The following is a 20794-nucleotide window of genomic DNA, read 5'->3' on the forward strand; positions in this document are numbered from 1 at the left end:
CAGAGCCTCCAAGGTCTTTGGGTTGCAGGTGAGTCCTCACGGTGAAAATTCCAGCCACATTCCTGCGGAGGGTTCATGGCCTGAGAGCTCCTGCGATCCTCTGAGCCGTGCTCAGCGCTGCCCATGACCTGGACCCCGAGAAGTGCGGCGGGGGTGGGGTGGAGGGTCTCCACTGGCTCTCATCATCTGCAGCCCTGGTCAGCTGAGGGTTCATTTTCTTCTTCCCTGCTCACTCTTTAGCGCTTACAACGGTTGGGCACACTCAAGCTGACTACCTGCACAGGCAGGAGTTTGATTTCTTGGAGTATTTATTGTGACGGATGGAAGACTAATGAGGTTGAGCCACGTTTTGTCAGGCTTGTTTTCCTGGCTCTTCCCAATTGTTTTTTTGGTTTTTTTAATTTGAAGATATCGTGTATAATATTTTAGATCGCAGCGCTCACTCGCTCACTCTCCCTCTCCTGAGCTTTCCAGTGAACTGCAGTGGCCTGCACACACAAACCTGGGTACCTTATCCACTCTCTTCTTCGTTTGTTTATTTGAGGACGCGAGCATTCACGCTAAATACGAAACACGCCGTCAGGCAGCTGGATTGTCCACACCAGGCTTCCTTAGAAATATGGTGGTGCAAGATGGCAACTAACTGGGGGTAAGAAACGTACCCTATACATATTCTTATATACAAATAAGAACTGTTCTATGGGTAGGAAAACTGAGTTACTTTTATTGTGGTGTGAGTATACACTATTCTTAATATATTCACATGCAGTATGTTAAGCTTCTACCAAGATAAAAATCATAAATCAGGCCAAATTTTACACGATGGACCTTTAAAACAAGACAAAGGACTGAACAGGCTGACCGCCTCGTACTGCGAAATGGCTGCAGGTACACCGGGAGCGAGGGGAAAAGAAAAAAAAAAGTATTTCCTGACGCTGCGGCGGCGGCAGCGAGAAGGCATGCGCGTCTGTTTGTCTCTTCATGTACTGAGGCAGAACCGCAGAACTCTGCAGCCAAGCTGAAAGGCAGGGTGGCCATCTGGTCGTTTCCCTGTGCATGTGTTAAACGTCAGGGGTCGGACACGCCTCCAATCAGCCGACTCAAGTGAGGTGTTGTGGAGATGCTTATGAGTGTTTTTGGCCCCCGCTCTCAATAAAAACCTGGAACCTGGAACAGCTTCAAAACCGCGAACCTGGTCCGTGTGAGTCTGTGACACTCTACTTGACTGACTCGAGCAGATCCGCTTAAAAAAAAAAAAAAAAAAAAATCACTTCCGTGCACATGAAACAGTTGGAGGGAGCTGAATGAATGGCCTTGTGCGCGCCCCTGCTCCACAACACACTTTCACATTCTTTTGCTGACCGTCACAGTCACAGTCAGATCAGCACAAGGGCCGTTTCAAACGATACGCTGGCTGTCGGCTTTTGGTTTTCGCTCATGAATAATAGATGCTCTTAATCTCTGCGACTCCACTGCATGTGCTGTGAGCCTGCTGGCCGTGAAAAACGGATATTGAGCATCAAAATGAAAAATAGAAACTTCAGTCACATCCGATTCTGAGTCCCTGTTCAAGCGGGAACAGCTGTGCACCTGATTTTGAGCAACTTTGGTGTGAATGTTTTCATGGCTTTCGACTCTGACGAGAACCGAATAGCGAAGCTTATTATTTTTGCTTCTTTCGGTGGAAGAGCCTCGGATGGCGTCGCTGACCCGAGAGCAGGAAGGGGCCCAGACGTGCAAGATATGAGGGGGACCGTCGTGCACTGACACGTGTTTCCATTTAACCCTTTACAAGAAGTTAGGGCAGCTCGAGAGGAATGAAGCCGAGGAGGAGCCGCCTCTTCCACAGAAAATCCCCTTTGTTAAGTCGAATGAGCGCCATGCAGCGTTAGACATTGTTTTACCACATGTAAAATGATCAGCAAAAATGACCCTCAACAGAAACACGGGCCTGCCTCATTACTGACAACACAGTCGCTGAATCTGTCACCATACAATCATACCTGCAGTACACAAGGTTCCTCTACGCAACAGCATTTTCAGTTAAAGTTGAACTCAAATTTTCACTAAATGGTTTCCATTTTTGCTGCAGCAAACAGCACCATTAGCCTTTAGCACAGTCGACTACAGCATTGTTTAAAAAAAAAAAAAAAAAAAAGAAGAAGCAATCATTTCCTGTCTCCGACCCAGTGAGCTTGAGTGGTCAAATGGCTTTCACAGCCAGATATTGAAGAAAAGTCCCAGAGAAAAGGAGGGCTCCCGCCGCAGAGCTGGCTCCGGGTGTCGGGGGCCACGCTTGGCTGCACAGAAAGTGGGGCGCAGGCGTTCGCAGATAAAAGGGGTGGAAGGGAGGCAGCGGAGGAGGGATGGAGAGAGGGGGCGGCTGGATGAAAGGGAGAGCAGGGAGGGGAGGAAAAGTTTTTTGACCAAGTGTTTTGTCCAAGTCTGATCCAGTCCTGAGCGAGCTGAGGCAGAGAGGGGACGAGGAGGGCCGCTCTAATCAGGTAGGGGTGTGTGTGTGTGTGTGTGTGTGTGTGTGTGTGTGTCTGCCTGTCTGTCTGTTTGTGTGTGGACCTGCATTTGTAGGGGTTTTCAGTCAAATCTTGTAGGAAACATTTACAGTCATGCTTATGTTTTTGCTCTAGAATTTGTTTTTGTTAGATAAATTGCCTCAAAGTTTGGATTAACCAGTTTGAACCAGGATCTAAACTGGTACCTAATAAAGTTTTTTTCTTCCCTTTTTTCATGCTTCCTCTGTGGAGTCCTGGTGAATTAAGAACTCTAAGAATGTTCTTCTCTGCAGGAGGTTTTATTTTCAAACCGGACCCAGAGATTGGAAGCAGACCAACTTAATAGGATTAACTTGCTATCAAAGCACAACAGAAAAGAATAGTTCTGCACACTGACTCTGATGTTGATTGTCTGCGTTTTTTGTTTTTGTTTTCAGATTTTGTTTTTAAGATTTGACTCTCCACCATGCGCGTGCTGGTTGTCGTCCTCCTGTCCACCCTGCTTCCCGTCTCACTCTGCGAACGGTCGGACCCCTTCGCCTGGCTCTATGGCCCCCAGAGCCAGAGATATCACTCTGCTTCCCTGCAGGCAGGCGGCTCGGGGTGGACATGCCCCGAAGAGTGCGATTGCCCCCCGACATTTCCCATGGCCATGTACTGCAATGGGCGGGGCCTGACGGCCATGCCAGCCATTCCCTCCCACGTGAAATACCTGTACCTCCAAAACAACGCCATCACAGCTGTGTCTGACTCAGCTCTGGACAATGCCACCAGCCTGGTGTGGCTCATGATGCACCACAACCAGCTGACCTCGGAAGCCGTCGGCAAGAAGGTAAAACTCGAGCGTTGAGGTCACAGAGAGCCGCATGTGTGGCGCGGAGGATGATGTCATTGCGCTGGTCAGGCTAGTCGCCAGATGATTGGTAGGTGGCGGAGACGAAGATTATGTTAGAGAAGCTGTCACCTTTAAAGTGTTACCAGCGTTTCAATGTTATTTTTGAGATTTGAAGGTTAAAAATTGCTTTACATTTTCTACCATGAATGAGTTGTTTCTATCATATCAATTAAGAAAAGTCTTGTCCTTCACATTTTTTGTTTGATCCACCTTTTAAGAAAGTGCCAGGTAAAACACAAAGTTTTGGAAATCAGCCCCTTGGGATGTCACAAAGGGCACACATGCTTTGCTGATCTGTTTTTCCAAGGACGAGTGGCAAAACTGCCACCTCCACCTGTCCTCTTCCAACCATGTAGAAGGTCCAAGAAGCAATCATTGTAACAAGAAGTTAGAACTGAGCTGGTGTTTGTTGTAGGAGGCTGTAAACACAGGGTTAAATACACCGTTTTCTGTAGATCTTTAATTGATCAGGGCTGCTCCAGTGGATAAAATGGCTATAGTATGGGACTTCTAAATCATGGCCATAAATCAAAGGCTTTGTTAACCATCTGTAGCTCTTTGAATTCTTTGAAAAGCTGTGGAGAAAAAAGATTGTTATACAACCAGACAGATGTCAGCGATGATGCCAGGGAGGAGGAGTTAGATTGTAACCAAGATGGTGACACCATCTGGAAACTATTTTGGCAGTATAGCAGTGCTAGCATCACTCGGCTATTCCAGTTAGCTGACTGAAAACAAAAACAATGATGTATATATGCTTCATTTCGCCTCTACAATTCTACAGGCTTTTCTGAAGCTGGAGAATCTGGAGCGTTTATACCTACAGCATAATAACTTGACCAGTATCCCCACGGAACTCCCCCGCAGCCTCAAAGACCTGAGGCTCAACCACAACAAGATTGAACAGGTAACCTTTTTTTATTTTATTTTTTACACCCCTCCGAATTTGTACCTTGATCTATGAAAATAGTAACCAACACTTTTGGCAGGTGATTGCTGCAGACGTGGAGGGCATGGACAACCTCACCGTCCTGTATCTTAACGCCAACGCCATCAAAGACATAGGCTCGTCCCTGAAGGCGCTGACGTCCCTCACGCTGCTGGACGTCAGCAGCAACCAGCTGACAAAGGTGATTGTTTGAAAATGTCTCATGACATGAATGTCAACAAAAAAAAAGGAAGTCCTTCCGCATCCATTTTCATAAACGCCCCCCAGGTCCCGGAGGCTCTCCCTGAACACCTGCACCAGCTCTACATGGAGTCCAACTCCATCGACTCTCTGCCTGAGAGCTTCCTGAGCCGCCTGACTCAGCTACAGTACGTGAGGATGGCCCACAACCAGCTGACCGACAAGGGCATCCCGCCCCACACCTTCAACGTGACAGGGCTGGTGGAGCTGGACCTGAGCTACAACAAGCTGGAGAGGATCCCTCCAGTCAGCGGCACACTGCAGCACCTCTACCTGCAGGCCAACCAGATCAAAGGTCTCCATCTCTTTTTTTGTATAATCAGCTCGCACTTAGCAGCGGGTAAATAGGTGATCTTAGAACTGGCTGGATGAACACTTTTTGATGTTCTTTGATCAAACCCAAACAGTCAAGTTGTCCAGATATTGCATGCATTTCTAATTTAAGGCTTAAAATATGGCCTTATTTACGATTTTTATATTTTTTTATATTGGTTAAAGCTTAACATACTGCGCCTGAATATATTGATAAAAGTGTTTACTCGCAGTACAATAAAACCAATTTGGTTTTCATACCCATAGAATGGTTCTTATTTATATAAAAGAAATATACATAGAGCAAGGGTCTCGCTCCCAGTTAGCTGCCATCTTGCACCACTATATTTCTGAGGAAGCCGAGTGTGGACAATCCAGACAGCGTGTTTCATATTAAGGCTTGAATCCTCAAATAAACCAACAAAGAAGGTGGATAAGGTACCCAGGTTTGTGTGTACAGGCCATCGTAGTTCACTGGCAAGCTCAGGGGAGGGAGGGTGAGCGAATGAGTGTTGCAATCTAAAATCTGACCACTAGATGGCACTGTTATTTTCAAAATCGTTCAATAACTTCCACCAAGACTTGAATTATTGACTCAGAGTTAAAACCTTGCAGCAACATTTTAATTTCAACGTAATTAACCTTATTTTCATATAAACCCCAAGCTGAGGTGCTTACAGAACTTCTCCCCTGGAAACTGGATGTTAACCGCCAACCTCCTCACTGTCCCGTCCCTCCAGAGTTCACCCTGGGGAGCTTCTGCAGTGTGATGGACGTGACCAACTTCTCCAGGCTGCAGACACTGCGGCTGGACGGCAACGAGATCAGCCTCCAGGACGTCCCGTCGGAGTCGTCCCTCTGCCTCCGCCAGGCCTCCTCCATCGAGGTCTGAGCCGCAGACGCTCCCACCCCAAGTTTGAACCCGGGAGCCTTGCCTCGTGTTAGCATGTGCCAAAGCTGAGGTGGCACAGGCTGCCCTGTAAAAACCCATGAGAATCATATAAGACTGTTTAATGGACGATGTGGAACTCAGAGTCTCTCAATCATTCTAGTTCAAATCAGTGGAACTCTCTAAATAAAGTCTTTAAGCTCAGTAATGTTTTGCTCTTTGGAAACGATCTGACCCTGATCCTGTTTATGCTTCAAAGGATCAATGATCTCTGTAATCCGTGTCTTTGTTTTTCCCATGTAGCAGATAAATGCATGCATTGCTTTATGTTTTGTTTTGTTTTTGCTGTGTTGTTGATGTTGATACGCGCCAGGGGTTGTAACGCCAGTGAGAATGCGTTCATAAAAGTTTTGAATCATTAGTCTCCCGAGAAGCATGACTGTTTTTTTGTCACCTCAAGAGAAACGTCTTGCAAACTGATCCCTTCTGTTCACAAGCTTTGTTTTGTAGCAATAAAGACAGTTTGGATTGACATAGATGCATGATTGTGTCACTTGTGTCAACTATACACAATGTTTACCATAGAAAATCAGACACACACACACACACAAAAAGAGGTGAAGGTTTATGAGTTCTAACATGCTCTATGAGCCATTTAATGCAGAAGTTCAATGCTTCCAAGCAGAAGTTCAGTCCATTGCACCTGTTTTTATTGCTGACTACATCCGGTGTTTTGCATTTTACTGGGTCAGCCTTGCATGAGGGATTTGATGGCTTTGCTTCCGAGATTTTACAGGTGGATTCAACAAAAACACAGTGGCACTAGTAGACAGTTTGTTCAAGACAAAATCTGAGTGCTTCTATTCAGAGAATCAGTTCTTTTCCGATTCAAGGCCCGTTGACACACATTCTGGCTGTTAAATAAACACGTTTCAGCTTCGGGTTAATTGGGATGGAACGTGATGACATACACCTTCTGCTCACAGTAGATGATCTCACAGACTTCCTCCTCCCCCTCCACATTAAAGTAGATTTACAGGTCAAACGTCGAACCCCGGAAACTTGACCTTGTGCACTAAGAGGAGAATTTTGTGGTTAATCATTTAGTTTTCTTCCCTGGAGACGACCTTCTGTTTGTGAGCTTGTTTGTCATTCGCAGGAACTCAGGACGTCTTTATTTACAATGTGTTTCCCCACCACTGTGTTGTGTAATCTGTGGCCTCCAAGAGGAGATCCGATAACTGCTGGACATCACTGGCGCTGCGGTGAGTTGGTGGTGCCGCATCACCAACCAAAATAACTCAAAAACTGAAATAGTAACAACAGGTTGCCGAGGTCCCAGAGCAGCAGTGCAAAGCTGCCACGCCCGACTGTTGCTGGTAATAACAGCCAGCACATCAGCACCTTTAATAACAGCAAAGGCCATCACTGTGAAGCCACCAGATATGGAGATATTGGAATATTTAAATATCTTTAACTTTGTTATTTAGCCACAATCTCACTATTAAAGGCAAAAGCTGTCATGGCAAAAATTCCATCCATCCATTTTCCATACCCGCTTAGTCCCGAGGTCAGGGTCCCGGGGGTCTGCTGAAGCCTATCCCAGCTGTCTTAGGGCAAAGGCAGGTGACACCCTGGACAAGTTGCCAGTTCATCACAGGGCCACATAGAAACAGACAACCATTCACACCTACAGACAATTTAGAGTGTTCAATTGACCTCTTTTTGGAGTGTGGGAGGAAGCCAGAGAACCCGGAGAGAACCCACGCAGACACAGGGAGAACATGCAAACTCCACACAGAAAGGTCTCAGGTCCGGGCCCCAGAATCGAACCCACAACCTTCTTGCTGTGAGGCGGCAGCGCTAACCACTGCGCCACCGTGTCGCCACCTCCCTGGCAAAAATGTATTTTTAAAAAATAGGGATTCCCGTTTTTCCACACCTGGGAGACAAATGCGTTTGCTGTGGATCTAACTTTAGCCTGATGATGGTGCTGTGCTGTGAACTTGCATGCAGGCACATTAGCGATCACTCCTAAATCTTAAATTAAAGCATTTTTTTTTTTTGCCATCACATCCAAAGTGGATTCAGAAGAGATTATCAGTAAATGCTGGTTGAAAGGCTGAAAAGATGATTGCTTTGTGACTTTCACATTCTTGTTTTGTATCAATCAAGCCATAAAACTCAGTTCTCGGTCACCCTCAACTAGGTTTATTTGTTCGGAAAGCCTTAAAAAGCAGCAACGTTGACAGACGGTTAATGTTTTTCTCTTTTATTTTGTAGTGGCTCATAAAAACAAGTATTGCTTTTGGCAGTAAAAAGAAAAAAGAGTGCAAGCCTTTTTCAGGTTTTGATTTTGGTCACCTGATCTAGGATAACTGCTTATACCTAAATGTACTGGCCATGTAAACTAGTATTAAATGGTTATTGTCAGCCTTAAGGGTCATTAGAACCTGTTTATTTATGGTTACTATAAATGAAAGATGCTTCCTAATTATCTCTGGATGAAGAGGGAGGTGAAGGGAGACTTTTCTGTCTGTCTCCATGTGACCGGACCTGTAGTCTGACTTGGTTGTGGTCGCATTATGTAGGACTAGTTATGGGTGACACACACATACTTAGGCTAACGGTCAGCGATTATGTGAAGATGTCACTGACCAGGATGAGGTCCAGGCCTCATCTTTGGTCACAACAGCGGCTTCACAGGAGACGAAAGGCGTGTTCACTCACACACACGCACAGGCGCGCACGCACGCACACACACACACACACACACACACACACACACACACACACACACACACCTGCTCACACAGAATCAGCCAGTGGGGGAGGGTCTGTAACAGGTGATTGGCTCTGAAAACATCCTTGTCCGCCGTGGTTTTGGAGGTCGAGGGGCGTGGAGCCTTTAAAAAGTGACTCACCTGACAGATCCAAAGTTCTCCTAAAGAGCAGCAACAGCGGAGAAAACATGAAGGAATACGGCTGGAACACCATCAAAGGTTTGATATTCAGGAATCCTTCCGTTGACGAGCAGGTGAGATTTCCAACCTGCCGCTCCAGCCCTGGATTTGAGGGAAGAGGAGGGAGGTGCATGATTCTGTAGGAGATAAATAACAAAATCAACATTTTTGCGTTTAAAAGTAGCAGTTTGATCTCAAGATTTAATTCTGATGGTTTAAGAGGAGGGCAAAAAAAATCAAAATCTATTTGTGCTTCAACATTGTGGTGTATCCATGCGGAAAGTGTGTTTTTGTGGAGTGCAAGAGAAACAAAACTTCAATTTATTGTTTTATCAAAGCGATGAATGTAAAGTGAAATGTCTTAAAGTGGTGATGGAGCCAAGCAATTACTTTAGGGCTGAACTGATAGTGAATATGCCAAATCCCGTGTTTGTAAAAAGGGAAAAGAAAATATTTCACGCTCGACTGATTTACAGAATTTTGGCCATTTTGCTTCCAGCATTCATTCATTGCAGAGTAGTTTCAAATCTGCCCATTTCAGAAAATCACTTTGCTAAACTATTTTTCCCCTCTCCCAAAACTGCATAGCATTAACAAGTTTCTCAACTGCAGGACCCACACGTGGACGATGGCGACGAGAATGTCGAGCGGGGAAACTGGTCCAGCAAGAGGGAGTACATCCTCTCCACTGTTGGCTACGCTGTTGGCCTGGGAAACATCTGGAGGTTTCCTTACCTGGCCTACAAGAACGGCGGAGGTACATCGACTGCGCCTCACCCGTGATCGCCCCCTGTTGGCAACCTGACTCCCTAACCCATCCCTCATCTGAGCAGGTGCCTTCCTCATCCCTTACTTTCTGATGCTGGTGGTGACCGGGATCCCTCTCTACTTCTTGGAGAGCGCCGTGGGACAGTTCTGCAGCCAGGGTTCAATAACTGTGTGGAGAGCGGCGCCGATACTGCAGGGTGAGACTGAGCGGCCTGCGGGCTCTGAGACTGATCAGGCAGGAGAGGTGGAGATAAGAGCAGGCTGTTGGTTGATCATCAACAGCGGTGCTTAAAAAAAAAACCCTTTTATGTTCTAAAGACTGGTGACCTGAGGTGAGCTTTGGGTCGTCTGGTTTTAAAGACTTTAAGACCTCTGTGTGGTTATAAGTGCCTGGGAGAAGGAAGATTTGTGGTGATTGTCAGTTTCACAACAGTTCGAGCAATAAACTATGTAAGAAGAAGAAGCGGTGCAGTCAGTGTCTGTGAACTGGTGGGTCAAAACCCAAAAGTGGGTCGCAGAGCTGTTTTGATTAGGTTGCGTCTTCATGAGCAGTTTCCATTTTTTATTTATTTAAAAAGCATATATATTTATAGAGAAAATATTGGACATTTATTTTGCAGGACACACAATTTCATTAAATCATTTCAATAATTTATTTTCTAGACATGACAGTGGGCTAGCATTTTTTTGCGGAATAAATTTAGGGTTGACTTCATGATAAGCCATAAAAAAAATAAATGGGACTCCTGAGACTCCACCAGCTGAGAACCACTGGGCTTAATGGCTCGAGCACTGACCACGAAGCAGCCTCACCGAGATGATTTTGACCCCTGGGGTCAGTGTTGTGTGGAGGGGGGCGGTGCAGAGGAAATCCAGGACGCTCAAAGAAAGAGCCGCTTTGAGCAGCGGCGCATGGAATCCACTGTTGCATCCCTTCCATTAGAGGGAGCTAGTGAGCTATACATGCCGTGTCTTGACGTCGGCATGCCGTGTCTTGACGTCTCGTGTGCAGCAGTGAGTGAAGGACTCGCCATGCAGCTTTAGATTATTTTTTTTTCTCCTTAGGGTCTTTTTTTCATGACATTTTGAGAGTATTATTACCCTCACTTCACAGCTAATTAGCTGCAAAAACTACTGCCACAGAATGAAATTCATAGGCTTGGCAAGAAGTGAAGATTGTTGTTGTTGTTTTTGTTGTTTAAATAAAATTCAACGATTAAACGCTTGGATTCAATTCAGTTTTCCTTAACTATCAAAAGTGTCCATGGAAAATGAGTTTACACAACAAAGGGAGATAATCCTCAATCACTTCAGATCAAAATTCACAGAATAGTCTTTAAAATTTAACTTCATGGTCTTGAAGCCTTAAAAGAAAAGTCCTCCTAATGACACAGATCCTCTGAACCTCTCCATCCAGGTGTTGGCATCTCGATGGTGATGGTCACGATGATAGTGGCAATCTACTATAACGTCATCATCGCCTACAGCTTGTACTACATGTTCGCCTCCTTCCAATCTCCTCTGCCGTGGACCGGCTGCTCCAGTTGGGCTGACAGTAACTGCACTGACGTGTCAACAGGTGCCTCTCTCACCCCGTTCCCCTGATTCACAGCCCAAGTCTGGAGAACTGGAAACATTATAATAACCTGTCTTTTGGTTTTTTAGTGATTTGCAATGTAAGCGGTGTCATTCTGACCAACTGGACTCAGGAGAACAGCACATGTCCACCATCCAGCCTTGTGATGTTGCAGAGCCCAAGCGAGCAGTACTGGGAGTGAGAAACACACGCACACCACACACACACACACACACACACACACACACACACACACACACACACACAAGCTCAAGTGAACATGTGTAAAAGCAGCTGCTTTTGTGACTGCCTGTCTTGTCTGTTCTTTTGTCAGTAACGTGGCTCTGCAGAGGTCCAGCGGTCTGGATGAGACAGGGCCTGTGGTTTGGCACTTGGCCCTCTGCCTGCTGCTCAGCACCATTCTGGTGGCTGCGTCACTCATGAAAGGCATCAAGTCGTCAGGCAAAGTGAGTCAGAATTCACCTCAGGGGGAGTCCAGAGCAGCAACAATCAGTTGTTCCACTCCCCATGTTTTCCAAACTGTTTTTATTATTACTTTAATTGCACGAGAAAACTTCAGGCAGTGGCTGATTCATTAAAAAAAAAAACAACAACAAAAAACAGGGAAGATAAACAGACAGAAAACATGGAACTTCAAACACATTAGGTGCTGAAGGTTTGTTTGCTATTCAGGATTGTTAACAATTTTGTATGATGTCGAAATACAATTGCAACTCCAAGTTAATAGTGCAAGAAAATTATCTCACTGCAAAACATAATTTTGGAGAAAGGCATAGATTTGTTGCAGATTTGAGATAAAAATATCAAAAAATGCAACAGGAAGAATTGGGGGAAGAAAATGCTTCCTGTATGTGAGAAATGGCTTAAAAATATATTGGCAGTAACACATTTCTATATAATATCCTTTTTTTCTCCTACGTTTCGTTTCCTGCCGCAGGTGGTCTATTTCACAGCCACGTTTCCATACGTGGTGATTGTCATCCTGCTGATCAGAGGCGTGACACTAGAGGGAGCCAGAGACGGCATTGAGTTCTACATTGGTTCCCAGTCCAATTTGACCAAGTTGACGGACGCACAGGTGACAGACAAAGAGCCAGATCATCTGTGAGCAACATCTTTGAAGGGCATGGGAAAGAAAAACAACATTTTAAATTCAATTTGACTTTCAGGTTTGGAAAGACGCGGCGACTCAGACTTTCTATTCCCTGTCCATCGGTTGGGGAGGAGTCATGACTCTCGCTTCTTACAACAACTTCCACAACAACGTGTTCAAAGATGCCTTCATCATAACGCTCACTAATGCTGGTAGGAGCACCACAGGTCAGCAGTGTAGTGGGGAGGGGTCAGTCTTACAGCATCACGAGGATCCCTGTTATTCTGCTTCCTCTCAGGCACCAGTGTTTTAGCTGGATTCGCCATATTTTCAATCTTGGGTCACATGGCTTATTACTACAAGATGCCCGTTGGAGAGGTGGTGAACGAAGGTCGGGAAGACTCACATCACTCATCCAAAAAAAAGTGTATTTTTCTGCTCCTGACGCGTTGCTTCTGTCGTCATGCAGGGTTTGGTTTGGCGTTCATCGCATATCCAGACGCTCTGTCCAAGCTACCCATCTCTCCGCTCTGGTCCGTCCTCTTCTTCTTTATGCTTCTGACTGTTGGTCTGGACTCACAGTTCACAAGCATCGGTGAGAAGTTCACTTGACGTTGATTCTTTGGTGCAACGGCAGCAACCAGCGGTGGTCCAGAAGCGCTGCTGTTGCCTTTGACTGGTGCATCGCGAGACATCTCTCTCTCTCTCTCTCCCTCTCTCATCTTCACTCAGAGGTGATCACCACCAGCCTGCAGGACAGCTTCCCCCAAGTCTTCAAATCTAAGCGCATTTTACTGACATTCGCAACATGCGCTGTCCTCTACCTGCTGGGCCTCCCATGTGTCACAAGAGTAAGGTCTCGTCTTATGTCCACTTCCAAGTGCTTTGTTTAGCATCCTTGACTTTATTGAAGCAACTTTTTTGCACCCCCATATTTTAAGGAAGCCGGGTGTGGACATTCTAGCCCGCCTGACTGCGAGTTATGTACAGGTACTACCCAGAAAATTAGAATATCCTGAAAAGGTTGTTGTATTTCTGCAATTCAACTTAAAAGGTGAATTTGACCTATTATATAAACGAATAAAATGCAAATCAATATATTTCAAGTTTTTATTTCTTTGGATTTTGCTGATCAGGTCTTGCAGCTTAAAAAAACCCCTCAAATTTTATAATCATTTTCTGAGTTTGTGGGTTTGTGGTTTTAATAAGCTGAAGATCTTAATCAGCAAAGGTACAACAAAGAACTGCTTGAGATATGTCACTTTGCGTGTAATGGCTCAATAAAATTTGTTGGTTTTATCTTTTATGTTAAATTGCCCAAATAAAACAACTTTTACTTGATATTCTAATTTTTCGGGTAGTACCTGTAATTATTGTGATTGCTCACCTCTTTAAATAAACCAATGCAGAAGACAGTGGACGAGGTATCCAGGTTTGGGTGCGCAGGCCACTGTAGCTCACTGGCAAACTCAGGAGGGGAACAGAGTGAAAGTCACGGCAGTCTAAAATGTAACCACATGATGTTGCTGTTTCTTCTTCAAAATCTCCAAATACTACACACTTAACCTTCAAGGAACGTATCATTATCAGAACAATGTGACTTTTGTATGACATTTTAATATCATCACCATGTGTGTTGGATCCAGGCGGGAATATACTGGGTGACTCTAATCGACCAGTTTGCTGCCAGCTGGGTGGTGCTGTTCCTGGTGCTCCTGGAGATCATTGGTTTCTGCTACATATATGGTGAATATAACCACAACGATAACAATAAGGGGCCGATGTTTGAAGGCGACAGAGAGACCTAGAGTCAAACTGTGGCGTGCTCTTGCCATCTAGGGGGGAACCGTCTGATCAAAGACCTCGAGATGATGCTGGGAGAAAAGAGCTGCACCTTCTGGCTGTGGTGGAGAGCCTGCTGGTTTTGCATCAGTCCCTGCATCATCATGGTAGGCACAGCAATGATAAACTAAGCTGAACGTGTTGCCCATAAAATATTGTTTTAGCCATAATTCCATGACAATGAAACCAGAAAAGTCTTTGTAAATTCATACTGAACCACTGCTCTACGTGGCTTGGAACCGTCTGCTGTAGGTGATCCTGGTCTGGTCTCTGATGACGTTAACGCCTCCCTCTTATGCGGGCATAAAGCCCCCAGTCTGGGGTATGGCTGTGGGATGGTGCATGGCCTCGTTTATCCTCGTCTGGATCCCTTTGGTGGCTTTGTATAAACTGATCAAAGCAGAAGGGAGCCTGTGGAAGGTGCGTATGCAGGCGCAAAACTCCAATGTTCTGCTGCCATTTTCAAAGTTTCCCTAGTGAATTGGAATCTTAGAAGACGTTAAAAAGTTCTATCTCTTCACAGCGCCTGAGGACAGCCTGCTCCCCGTCTGAAGGGTGGCATCCCTTCCTTGATGTCCACCGAAAGGGGCGCTACTCCAAAGAGTGTAGCGGCCTTGAGTTGCAACATAGCAACAAACAGGAAGTACGTGTAAACACCATTTCCAGCTCATGGCTCTGACTCCTCTTGTTTACTTGACAACTATACAACCCATTTTTATTTGTACAGCGTAACTTGTGATGCCCTATACAGGTCAAGGTTTATTGAGTGATTTCTGTAGCGTAATATTAAAATAACATAATAGTAATGACGATGATGTAATCGCTGTATTTTTTGACTAATGACTAAAATCTTGCAATAATGGCAGCATCTTGATAGAAAAGTACTGCATTTTAAAAAGGGTACATGTATGATTTTTTTTTTAATCTGTAGTAGCATTGTTTTACCATTGATGAATAAAGTTTTTATTCTTTTTTCATTGTCTGTTTTTGTAGTTCACAGTCAAAGCTTTTGGCACTCCTCTTTCTAGTCTGTTGACTCTTATCTACGTAGTGTATATGCAACAATAAGCACTGAATAACCACTCAGTGCATATTTGGCACATTTACTGAGATGCATGATGCTAATAATAATAACTTTTGGTGACATGGATAAGGTATACTAAATATTAGAAACAGCTTCATGTGGAAGCACGTTATACTGTCATTTACCACTGCTGAAAATTGCTGTCACTTTGCTAGGCAAATCAGTGTTTGATTTAGCCAGGGGTTTTATTATGAGTCTGCAAGGCAAAGATCACAATGTGCTACGTTCTGTCTGTGGTCAAGATCTGTTGGAAGACTATGGGAAGTTGCTTGGATAACGGATTTGTCTCTGAGGTAGGATAAAGCTAAGAGCTTTTTCATCACAGCTGCTTTCACTAAGCACTACAGGTGCTGAAAATATGGGCCGATATTTCAAACACGATTACTTCCACAAGCTGCTGTCGGACCTTCGGATGGGTCAGCTCAGTGTTCATCAGGCTCACTTTGTGGAATTTGCACTTGAGTTTTTCTTTTATTACATGAAGGGTATAACTTGTTGATTTACTTTTTTTGGAAAGTCTTGAGACAAATAAAGGCATACAGAAGTTGAATGAATGCAAAGGAATGTAGTGAAACTATTACTATTGTCTCGTGTCTACACAATGCATTTTCATGAAACAGCCCCCCAGAAACACAAGGATGACGCATGGTTCTAGCAACCAAAAGGAACCTTCATTGAATCAGGTCTGTGAGGCTGGTAATTCATGCATTTCTTCATGTCAATATTTATTTTGATAAGCATGTCTTGCTTTCCATAAGTACCACTTGTGGCCTTCAAAAAAATGGATCAAGTCGAGTGAGTTGCACGGCCAATAATCATCAACTGCCAGAAAGCAGTAATTCCAGAGGAGTATGAATCTCTGTCAGCCCGGCCATTTTCCTTAAGTTACAGGTCACATTTCAAAGCCATGTAAATGATGTGATCCTTACAAACACTAAGAATTTATGGTGAAGGCTGAAAAGAAGGAGGGTAGAGAAAGAAGGGCAGAGCACCAGAGCAATGTAAATGCAATGAGGACAAAAATGGTTCCTTTGAGTGATGGCACTCCACAGAGAGAAAATCTTTCAATCATCGATATTTGTCAAGTGGTTAGAAACCTGGGACAGCGTGAATAGATTTGACCATGGCATGAAGTGCACCACTCAATTGTAGAACACCTTGTACATGTCAAACAAATCCAATTTATCCACTTCATACACTTGTGCCATACACCCAGGGTCAAACCCTGGTCGATCCCAGAGGTGCCGGAGTGTATTCAAGCAGTCTTAAGGTAAAGGAAGATTTACACATTGGACAAGTCACCAGTTTATTGCAGGGCCAACACAGAGACACAGCCATCGCACTCACAGCCGTGAAGTGAGATTTGTAAATAATCCTAATGTGCATGATGAGAACTGCAGACTGATTAGGATTGGGTTGAAACTAGGTAGGTCTAAAATGAGGTAAAACCTAGCCCTAACCCTAACCATAGTTTCAGGCTTATCGCGAACCCTAATTCAAATCAAGTCTATTGGGTGAAATTTCAACTTTGTCCTAGAGACATGGGGCCACTTGTTTTTTCATCAGGAGCGCCCAAGAAGCGCCCACGCCGAATTTGGGGCTTCTAGCACTTGAGGAACCCCGAAACCCTAACCGTAACCCTAACCCTAGCTTCAGCCTTAACGTCAACCCTAACTCAATGCAAGTCTATGGGGGGAAATTTTCACTTTGTCCTAGAGACATGGGGCCACTTGCTTTTTCATCAGGAGCCCCCAAGAAGCGCCCACGCCGAATTTGGGGCTTCTAGCACTTGAGGAACCCCAAAACCCTAACCCTAACCCTAGCTTCAGCCTTATTTCAATGCAAGTCTATGGGGTGAAATTTCAACTTTGTCCTAGAGACATGGGGCCACTTGCTCTTTCATCAGGAGCCCCCAAGAAGCGCCCACAGCAAATTTGGGGCTTCTAGTACTTGAGGAACCCTAACCCTAATCTTAACCCTAACCCTAACCCTAGCTTCAGCCTTATTTCAATGCAAGTCTATGGGGTGAAATTTCAACTTTGTCCTAGAGACATGGGGCCACTTGCTCTTTCATCAGGAGCCCCCAAGAAGCGCCCACAGCAAATTTGGGGCTTCTAGTACTTGAGGAACCCTAACCCTAATCTTAAACCTAACCCTAACCCTAACCCTAGCTTCAGCCTTATTTCAATGCAAGTCTATGGGGTGAAATTTCAACTTTGTCCTAGAGACATGGGGCCACTTGCTCTTTCATCAGGAGCCCCCAAGAAGCGCCCACAGCAAATTTGGGGCTTCTAGTACTTGAGGAACCCTAACCCTAATCTTAACCCTAACCCTAACCCTAACCCTAGCTTCAGCCTTATTTCAATGCAAGTCTCTGGGGTGAAATTTCAACTTTGTCCTAGAGACATGGGGCCACTTGCTCTTTCATCAGGAGCCCCCAAGAAGCGCCCACAACAAATTTGGGGCTTCTAGTACTTGAGGAACCCTAACCCTAACCCTAACCCTAATCTTAACCCTAACCCTAACCTTAACCCTAGCTTCAGCCTTATTTCAATGCAAGTCTATGGGGTGAAATTTCAACTTTGTCCTAGAGACATGGGGCCACTTGCTCTTTCATCAGGAGCCCCCAAGAAGCGCCCACAGCAAATTTGGGGCTTCTAGTACTTGAGGAACCCTAACCCTAATCTTAACCCTAACCCTAACCCTAACCCTAGCTTCAGCCTTATTTCAATGCAAGTCTATGGGGTGAAATTTCAACTTTGTCCTAGAGACATGGGGCCACTTGCTCTTTCATCAGGAGCCCCCAAGAAGCGCCCACAGCAAATTTGGGGCTTCTAGTACTTGAGGAACCCTAACCCTAATCTTAACCCTAACCCTAACCCTAACCCTAGCTTCAGCCTTATTTCAATGCAAGTCTATGGGGTGAAATTTCAACTTTGTCCTAGAGACATGGGGCCACTTGCTCTTTCATCAGGAGCCCCCAAGAAGCGCCCACAGCAAATTTGGGGCTTCTAGTACTTGAGGAACCCTAACCCTAATCTTAACCCTAACCCTAACCCTAACCCTAGCTTCAGCCTTATTTCAATGCAAGTCTCTGGGGTGAAATTTCAACTTTGTCCTAGAGACATGGGGCCACTTGCTCTTTCATCAGGAGCCCCCAAGAAGCGCCCACAGCAAATTTGGGGCTTCTAGTACTTGAGGAACCCTAACCCTAACCCTAACCCTAATCTTAACCCTAACCCTAACCCTAACCCTAGCTTCAGCCTTATTTCAATGCAAGTCTATGGGGTGAAATTTCAACTTTGTCCTAGAGACATGGGGCCACTTGCTCTTTCATCAGGAGCCCCCAAGAAGCGCCCACAGCAAATTTGGGGCTTCTAGTACTTGAGGAACCCTAACCCTAATCTTAACCCTAACCCTAACCCTAACCCTAGCTTCAGCCTTATTTCAATGCAAGTCTATGGGGTGAAATTTCAACTTTGTCCTAGAGACATGGGGCCACTTGCTCTTTCATCAGGAGCCCCCAAGAAGCGCCCACAGCAAATTTGGGGCTTCTAGTACTTGAGGAACCCTAACCCTAATCTTAACCCTAACCCTAACCCTAACCCTAGCTTCAGCCTTATTTCAATGCAAGTCTCTGGGGTGAAATTTCAACTTTGTCCTAGAGACATGGGGCCACTTGCTCTTTCATCAGGAGCCCCCAAGAAGCGCCCACAGCAAATTTGGGGCTTCTAGTACTTGAGGAACCCTAACCCTAACCCTAACCCTAATCTTAACCCTAACCCTAACCCTAACCCTAGCTTCAGCCTTATTTCAATGCAAGTCTATGGGGTGAAATTTCAACTTTGTCCTAGAGACATGGGGCCACTTGCTCTTTCATCAGGAGCCCCCAAGAAGCGCCCACAACAAATTTGGGGCTTCTAGTACTTGAGGAACCCTAACCCTAACCCTAACCCTAATCTTAACCCTAACCCTAACCCTAACCCTAGCTTCAGCCTTATTTCAATGCAAGTCTATGGGGTGAAATTTCAACTTTGTCCTAGAGACATGGGGCCACTTGCTCTTTCATCAGGAGCCCCCAAGAAGCGCCCACAGCAAATTTGGGGCTTCTAGTACTTGAGGAACCCTAACCCTAATCTTAACCCTAACCCTAACCCTAACCCTAGCTTCAGCCTTATTTCAATGCAAGTCTATGGGGTGAAATTTCAACTTTGTCCTAGAGACATGGGGCCACTTGCTCTTTCATCAGGAGCCCCCAAGAAGCGCCCACAGCAAATTTGGGGCTTCTAGTACTTGAGGAACCCTAACCCTAATCTTAACCCTAACCCTAACCCTAACCCTAGCTTCAGCCTTATTTCAATGCAAGTCTCTGGGGTGAAATTTCAACTTTGTCCTAGAGACATGGGGCCACTTGCTCTTTCATCAGGAGCCCCCAAGAAGCGCCCACAGCAAATTTGGGGCTTCTAGTACTTGAGGAACCCTAACCCTAACCCTAACCCTAATCTTAACCCTAACCCTAACCCTAACCCTAGCTTCAGCCTTATTTCAATGCAAGTCTATGGGGTGAAATTTCAACTTTGTCCTAGAGACATGGGGCCACTTGCTCTTTCATCAGGAGCCCCCAAGAAGCGCCCACAGCAAATTTGGGGCTTCTAGTACTTGAGGAACCCTAACCCTAATCTTAACCCTAACCCTAACCCTAACCCTAGCTTCAGCCTTATTTCAATGCAAGTCTATGGGGTGAAATTTCAACTTTGTCCTAGAGACATGGGGCCACTTGCTCTTTCATCAGGAGCCCCCAAGAAGCGCCCACAGCAAATTTGGGGCTTCTAGTACTTGAGGAACCCTAACCCTAATCTTAACCCTAACCCTAACCCTAACCCTAGCTTCAGCCTTATTTCAATGCAAGTCTATGGGGTGAAATTTCAACTTTGTCCTAGAGACATGGGGCCACTTGCTCTTTCATCAGGAGCCCCCAAGAAGCGCCCACAACAAATTTGGGGCTTCTAGTACTTGAGGAACCCTAACCCTAACCCTAACCCTAATCTTAACCCTAACCCTAACCCTAACCCTAGCTTCAGCCTTATTTCAATGCAAGTCTATGGGGTGAAATTTCAACTTTGTCCTAGAGACATGGGGCCACTTGCTCTTTCATCAGGAGCCCCCAAGAAGCGCCCACAGCAAATTTGGGGCTTCTAGTACTTGAGGAACCCTAACCCTAATCTTAACCCTAACCCTAACCCTAACCCTAGCTTCAGCCTTATTTCAATGCAAGTCTATGGGGTGAAATTTCAACTTTGTCCTAGAGACATGGGGCCACTTGCTCTTTCATCAGGAGCCCCCAAGAAGCGCCCACAGCAAATTTGGGGCTTCTAGTACTTGAGGAACCCTAACCCTAATCTTAACCCTAACCCTAACCCTAACCCTAGCTTCAGCCTTATTTCAATGCAAGTCTATGGGGTGAAATTTCAACTTTGTCCTAGAGACATGGGGCCACTTGCTCTTTCATCAGGAGCCCCCAAGAAGCGCCCACAGCAAATTTGGGGCTTCTAGTACTTGAGGAACCCTAACCCTAATCTTAACCCTAACCCTAACCCTAACCCTAGCTTCAGCCTTATTTCAATGCAAGTCTATGGGGTGAAATTTCAACTT

At 45.3% G+C, this 20794-nt stretch overlaps 2 protein-coding genes across 2 annotated transcripts; both read left to right on the plus strand.

Annotated features, from left to right (window-relative positions):
• Positions 1-2349: 2349 nt before the first annotated feature.
• On the plus strand, positions 2350-6289 carry fmoda (fibromodulin a). The gene is made up of 6 exons (XM_076024411.1): positions 2350-2504; positions 2948-3342; positions 4190-4312; positions 4395-4535; positions 4622-4889; positions 5647-6289. The coding sequence occupies exons 2-6, from the start codon at positions 2977-2979 to the stop codon at positions 5796-5798; spliced, it is 1050 nt and encodes a 349-aa protein (XP_075880526.1). The 5' UTR covers positions 2350-2504; positions 2948-2976; the 3' UTR covers positions 5799-6289.
• Positions 6290-8710: 2421 nt separating this feature from the next.
• slc6a14 (solute carrier family 6 member 14) lies at positions 8711-15029 on the plus strand. Its single transcript, XM_076024366.1, has 15 exons — positions 8711-8832; positions 9371-9515; positions 9592-9723; positions 10944-11105; positions 11192-11300; positions 11437-11569; positions 12061-12201; positions 12293-12428; positions 12515-12607; positions 12686-12811; positions 12949-13067; positions 13863-13962; positions 14056-14165; positions 14311-14478; positions 14582-15029. Exons 1-15 carry the CDS (start codon positions 8767-8769, stop codon positions 14735-14737), a joined length of 1896 nt encoding a protein of 631 aa, XP_075880481.1. The 5' UTR covers positions 8711-8766; the 3' UTR covers positions 14738-15029.
• Positions 15030-20794: the final 5765 nt, after the last annotated feature.

The sequence above is a fragment of the Nelusetta ayraudi genome, unplaced genomic scaffold (assembly GCF_046127955.1).
Source record: "Nelusetta ayraudi isolate G7.1 ecotype Tasmania unplaced genomic scaffold, CSIRO-AGI_Nayr_v1 ptg000017l, whole genome shotgun sequence".
Lineage (NCBI taxonomy): Eukaryota > Metazoa > Chordata > Actinopteri > Tetraodontiformes > Monacanthidae > Nelusetta > Nelusetta ayraudi.

Bases quoted from the DNA above. Each gene is read 5' to 3' on its own strand.
- fmoda (XM_076024411.1), top strand. From the start codon at position 2,977: ATGCGCGTGCTGGTTGTCGTCCTCCTGTCCACCCTGCTTCCCGTCTCA. The intron at 3,343-4,189 runs GTAAAACTCGAG...ACAATTCTACAG, and splicing joins CGGAAGCCGTCGGCAAGAAG to GCTTTTCTGAAGCTGGAGAA. The intron at 4,890-5,646 runs GTCTCCATCTCT...CCGTCCCTCCAG, and splicing joins GCAGGCCAACCAGATCAAAG to AGTTCACCCTGGGGAGCTTC.
- slc6a14 (XM_076024366.1), top strand. From the start codon at position 8,767: ATGAAGGAATACGGCTGGAACACCATCAAAGGTTTGATATTCAGGAAT. The intron at 12,202-12,292 runs GTGACAGACAAA...TTTGACTTTCAG, and splicing joins CCAAGTTGACGGACGCACAG to GTTTGGAAAGACGCGGCGAC. The intron at 12,812-12,948 runs GTGAGAAGTTCA...ATCTTCACTCAG, and splicing joins CTCACAGTTCACAAGCATCG to AGGTGATCACCACCAGCCTG.